At 50.8% G+C, this 5,798-nt stretch overlaps 1 protein-coding gene across 1 annotated transcript in view; it reads right to left on the bottom strand.

The window, feature by feature from the left end:
- Positions 1-5,310: 5,310 nt before the first annotated feature.
- Positions 5,311-5,798, bottom strand: part of haus4 (HAUS augmin-like complex, subunit 4) — a 7,194-nt gene continuing 6,706 nt past the window's right edge. Inside the window, exon 8 of the mRNA XM_048593521.1 lies at positions 5,311-5,727. Coding sequence (XP_048449478.1) covers positions 5,544-5,727 — 184 coding nt within the window. The 3' untranslated portion in view covers positions 5,311-5,543. The remainder of the gene's footprint in view (positions 5,728-5,798) is intronic.

The raw sequence follows: 5,798 nt of genomic DNA, 5'->3' as shown, positions 1-5,798 counted from the left end.
TCACCAGACTGATTCCCGGGATGGCAGGACTGACATTTGAGGAAAGACTGGATCGACTGGGTTTGTATTCGCTGGAATTTAGACAAACAAGGGAGGATCTTATGGGAACACATAAAATCCTGATGGGACTGGACAGGCTAGACACAAGAATAACGCTCCCGATGTTGGGGAAGTCCAGAACTAGGGGTAACAGTCTCAGAATAAGGGGTAAACCATTCAAGACTGAGATAAGGAAGAATGTCCTCACTCAGGGAATTGTGAACCTGTGGAATTCTCTCGCACAGGAAGCTGTTGGGACCAGTTTGTTAGATACATTCAGGAGGGAGCTAGACATGGCCCTTGCAACTAAAGGGATCAGGGTACAGGGAGAAAACAGGAATGGGATACTGAGATTGCATGATCAGCCATGGTCATACTGAATAGGGGTGCAGGCTCACAGCTACACCAATTTTCTATGTACCACACTGTAAAGCCCCTACTCATAACCTCAAACTGGCTACCCTCTGTCCTTCAAAGTGCAGTTAGGATTATTTAGGAATTGTTGTCCCAGAGCAACATGGCAAACTTAGTGTTCGGAGGCTAGTGAGCAGTTTAACTGATTGACAATTAACTGCTTTTTTTCCTGCATTCTCTGTACCAACGATCAGTCATTGCACCCTCTTCCCATCCTATGTAAACGTTCCATTTTGTCAAGTCTGTTTCTTACATCCTCATGTGAAGCAGGAAAAGCTTTGGCTCCTTACAGAAGGTGGTGCGCACAGCCCAGACCATCACAGAAGCCAACCTTCCATTCATGGACTCTACTTACACGGCTCGCTGCCACAGAAAGGCTGCCAACGTCATCAAAGACCCATCACACCCTGGTAATGATCTCCTAATGAGCTTCTTCCCTCCTGTTATTGGATTCCTAAACAGACTGCTCTAATTTTAAATCTAAATGCTGATCTTACACTGCACAGTGCAACCTTGTGTCCCTCGCTCTGGCTAAACACCCGAAAATCTGTACGTCCTTGTTGGCTGCGATCTGCCAGGGCCGCTCACAAAATAAAAAAACAAACAATGCTTTTCACTGTACTTGGGTACATTCCAGCACAGTAATTCAAATGGGAAATTATTTCATTCCAACAACATTGAATTTCAGACTGGGGTGCAGGAAGCTGGCCAGCTCCTGTTAAATTCTACAAAACATTGTGGTGATGCTGTCATTGTGTGACTGGTGTTTACGACTAACTGTTCGCTGCTGCCAAACAATCAGAAACAGGAGGCCATTCGGCCCATCAAGCCTGCTCTGCCACTCAATAAGATCAGGGCTGATTGGATATTCCTCATGTCCACTTTCCTGCCCTTTCCCTATAACTCTTGATCCCCCCCACCACCACCCAGCTGATCAAGAACCTATCTCAGCCTTAAATATACACCAGGCCTCCCTACCCTCCATGTCCACTGACTCCCAACTCTCCGTGTGAAGGAAGTCCTCATGCTCAGCCTTAAATCAGTGCCCCCTGTATTCTGAGACTGTGCCCTGTGGTCCTAGACTCTCCCACGAGGTGGGAAACATCCTCTCAGCATTTACCCTATCAATCCCCTTCAGCATCTGATCTGTTTCGCTGAGATCGCCTCTCTTTATTTGACACTCCAATGAGTTAGTGCAGAGCTTGTAACGAGGTCAGAGACGTGGCCCGCATGGAATAGGAGCTACCTGATTGGGGCTGTTAACCTGGTCCAAACAGGGAGCCCTGGCTGACAGATAGAAACAGGGAGGGTCAGAGGTTCACTCAGAGCTGGATCAGCGTTAAGGACTCTCTCTGTGTAAATAAAGAGGGACTGGGTGACGAGATACCAGCCCCTGTGGATTTACTTCAGAGGCGACAAGCCTGGGATTAATGGTGTAACCATACAAAAGCCCCTAACTAGCTGGGAGACCAGAATTGAACACAATATTCCAAAAGCTGCCTAACCAATGTCCTGTACAGCCACAACATGACCCTCCCAACTCCTATACTCAATGCACTGACCAATAAAGGCAAGCGTACCAAACACCTTCTTCACCGCCCTGTCTACCTGCGACTCCACTTAAGGAACTATGAACCTGCTGCCCCAAGGTCTCTGTGTTCAGCGACACTCCCTAGGACCTTACTATTAGGGTGTGTAAGTCCTGCCCAAAATGCAGCACCTCACATTGATCTAAATTAAACTCCATCTGCCACTCCTCGGCCCATCGCCCCATCTGATCGAGGTCCTGTCGTACTCTGAGGGTAACCTCCTTCCCTGTCCCACTACACCCTCCAATTTCGATGCCATCTGCAAACTCACTCCCCGTCCCTCCTGCGTTCACATCCAAATCATTTCTATAAATAATAAAAAAGCAGTGGGATCCCTGTGGCACAGCCGCTGGTCACAGGCCCCCAGTCTGAAATACAACCCTCCACCACCCCCCCCTCCTGTCTCCTACCTTCCAGCCAGTTCTGTATCCAAATGGCTAGTTCCCCCTAGATTCTGTGTGATCTAACCTCGCTAACCAGTCTACCATGAGGAACCTTGTTGAATGCCTTACTGAAGTCCACATAGATCACATCCACCATTCTACCCTCATCAATCCTCTTCGTTACTTCTTCAAAAAATTCAAACACATTAGTGAACACACAATGTCCCGTGCACAAAAACCATCACATTGCCATTTCACCTGTTGGCTTCATCTGATGTGAGAGTCAAAGCTGTTGCAGCTTATAGGAGCAGAGGGGCTGTTTGACAATTTTAAACCCTGTTTATAGTTAGACCGTTTGTTGTCTTGTGTAATAAACATCTGTTTTATTGTTTAAAAATAAATCTGCAGCTGTGTGCACTCCTGCTTCAGTGAACGACACCCTCTTCCAAGGGGAAAAAAAAAGATCCATCAAGCCAGATTTCAGTTCTGAGGAAGGGTCACTCAACCAGAAACGTTAACTCTGATTTCTCTCCATGGACGCTCTCAGAACTGCTGAGCTTTTCCAGCAATTTCTGTTTCTGACTTACAGAATCCACAGTTCTTTCGGTTTTTATTAAGCCAGGTTTCAGCCTGGGATTGAACGTATCCATATCACTCTGATAAAGTCATACAGCACAGAAACAGACCCTTCGGCCCAACCAGTCCATGCTGACCCATAATCCCAAACTAAACCAGTCCAACACCTTCCTGCTCCTGGCCCATATCCCTCCAAACCTTTCCCTATCCATGTACTTATCCAAATGTCTTTTAAACATTGTAACTGTACCCGCGCTACCACCCCTTCCTCTCACAGCACATTCCACACATGCATTATGCTCTATGGAAAAAAAAATTCCCTCATGTTTTTTTCAAATCTTTCCCCTCACCTTAAAAAATATGTCCCTCAGTCTTAAACTCCCCCAACCCAGCGAAAAGACACCTGCTATTCACCTTATCTATGCCCTTCATGATTTTATAAACCTCTATAAGGTCACCCCTCAGCCCCCGACGCTCCGGGGAAAACAGCCCCAGCCTCTCCCCGTAGCTCAAACCCTCCATTCCCAGTAACATCCTGGTAAATCTCTCCCGAGCCCTCTCCAGTTTAATAACATCCTTCCTATAACTGGGCGGGGGGGGGGGGGGGGGGGGGGGGGACCAGAACTGGACGTGGTTCTCCAGAAGAGGCCTCACCAACATCCCCTGTATAACCTCAACGTGACGTTCCCCAACTCCGATACTCAAAGGGTCTGAGCGATGAAGGCAAAGTGTGTTAAACACCTCCTTACCCGCGTTATCTACCTGCAACCCCACGTCCCTCTGACCTACAGCACCACCCAGGTCCCTACTTTTAATTGTATAAGTCCTGCACCTTTGTTTGTTTTATCAAAATGCTGCACCTCACGTTTATCCAAATTAACCTCCATCTGTCCCTCCTCGGCCCGTTGGCCCAATTTATCAAGATCCTGTTGCACTCTGAGTGAACCTCCCTCACTGCCCACGATACTACAGAGCTCGGTGCCATCTGTAAACTCACTAACCGTGTCACTACATTCACATCCGAGTCATTTATATAAACGATGAAGAGAAGTGGGACCCACCACCGATCCCTGTGGCACAGCTGCTGGTAACAGGCCTTGTAAACCCCAATGAAACAAACCCAATCTGTCTTGAACGGCATCTCCTTCCAGGTATCAGTCCAATTAACCTTCGCTGTCCTCAGCAACTGGACAGAGTTGAGGTCCCAGCACTGACTCCCCTCGCTACCACCCCCCCAACCCACCCGCTCACTCGTGACTCCCTGCCGGCCTGGAAAAGGCCCACCGATTCCTGCTCTGTTTTCCCGCTAACCGGCCCGTCTTCTCTCTGTACGAAACCCCCCCCACCCCCCACCACGAGCTCGCCTTCTGCACAATCATCTTTGATGTGGCGCTGCATCAATGGAAATCTGAATCGACAGTGTGTGACCCCACCCCACCCCACCAACCGCCACCCAAAGGACACTGGCGGCTTGTACAAACGTGATTTCCTGTTGAGAAACCGCGCTGTCAGTTATTCTGTAAATGCCCATCTGATGGTGATTAATAGAACACAGAACAGTACAGCACAGTACAGTACAGTACAGGCCCTTCAGCCCACGATGTTGTGCCGAACTTTTACCCTAATCCCCAAGGTCTATCTAACCTCCGCCCCTACCTATACTATCATCCACATGCCCCTAATGAGGCCGGCTCCACTACCCTCTCCGGCAATGCATTCCACGCCCCGACCACTCTCTGAGTAAAGAACCTAAAGATCGTAACTCCTTCCCCCGGGACTCTCACAGTTATATCAGGCCCACGGTTTACAGCCTCTATCCCTCAGAAACACTGGGTACAATTTGGAAGTTTCTATTCCCAGTATTTATTTATTCCGAGGGAGCAAACCGCTCAGATTGAAAGGTCGGGCACTCAGAGAATCTGCAAAGGTCCCTGGAGATTTTATCTGGGATTCAGTGTCCAAACTGGGGAGGGGCCGTGGGGTGGGAAACATACAGCCATTTCTCCTCCCCCTCCCCCCCGCCAACACCAAACACTCACCGTGTGTCTGAGCCACTCTCACTCTGTCCCTCAATCAGTCCCCAGCCTGGATCTCCCACAACACACACCCCCCCTTCCTCCTCCTGGGCCCCCCGACCCAGCACCCGGCCCCCCCCCCCCCCCCGCCCCCCCCCCCCCCACCCCACCCCGTCCAGGCTCCCTCCCCCTCACTAACCCTCCCCTTCCTCCAAGCTCTCTCCCCACTCCTGCAGACTGTCCCCCTCTGCCCCCACCGAACATCCTCCTTACCTCCCACCTCCAACTCCCTGCGCTCGACCCCCACCCACACGACACCCCCGCCACCCCTCTCTGTCCCTAAACCCATGGCCCTCTCTCCTGCTCCCCAGGGGGAAACGTTTGTGTCACCGTGTTGGGATCCCCTCGAAGTTCCACGGAGTCGGGGGCAGATGGGGGGCAGGGGAGGTGTCCCTGAGACCTGAGGCCTTCTCTCTGCAACCCCCTACCTCAAATCCCCCACACCACGGCCCCTCCCCCAGCAGCTCCTAGCCCTGAGTCTTGGTAAACTCCTGCAGGGCCCACTGCTTGTTCCCCAGCAGCTCCAGGAGGCGGCTGTATTCGGATACAAGTCCCTCAAACTCCTCGCCCAGCATCTGGTAAAGGCCCAGGCTCCCACGCAGGACCTCCGCACTCTTCTCCTTAACTTCCAGCTCCTCGAGGAGCAAGGCCCTAGGTCAGGGGAGACACGCATCAAACCAGGAGGCAATGGATAGAGATTGGGGAGCGAGCGGGGAAGGGGG

Source organism: Rhincodon typus, unplaced genomic scaffold (assembly GCF_021869965.1).
Source record: "Rhincodon typus isolate 14 unplaced genomic scaffold, sRhiTyp1.1 hic_rhity00003010, whole genome shotgun sequence".
Taxonomy (NCBI): domain Eukaryota; kingdom Metazoa; phylum Chordata; class Chondrichthyes; order Orectolobiformes; family Rhincodontidae; genus Rhincodon; species Rhincodon typus.
This window is presented reverse-complemented; position numbering and strand designations above follow the sequence as displayed.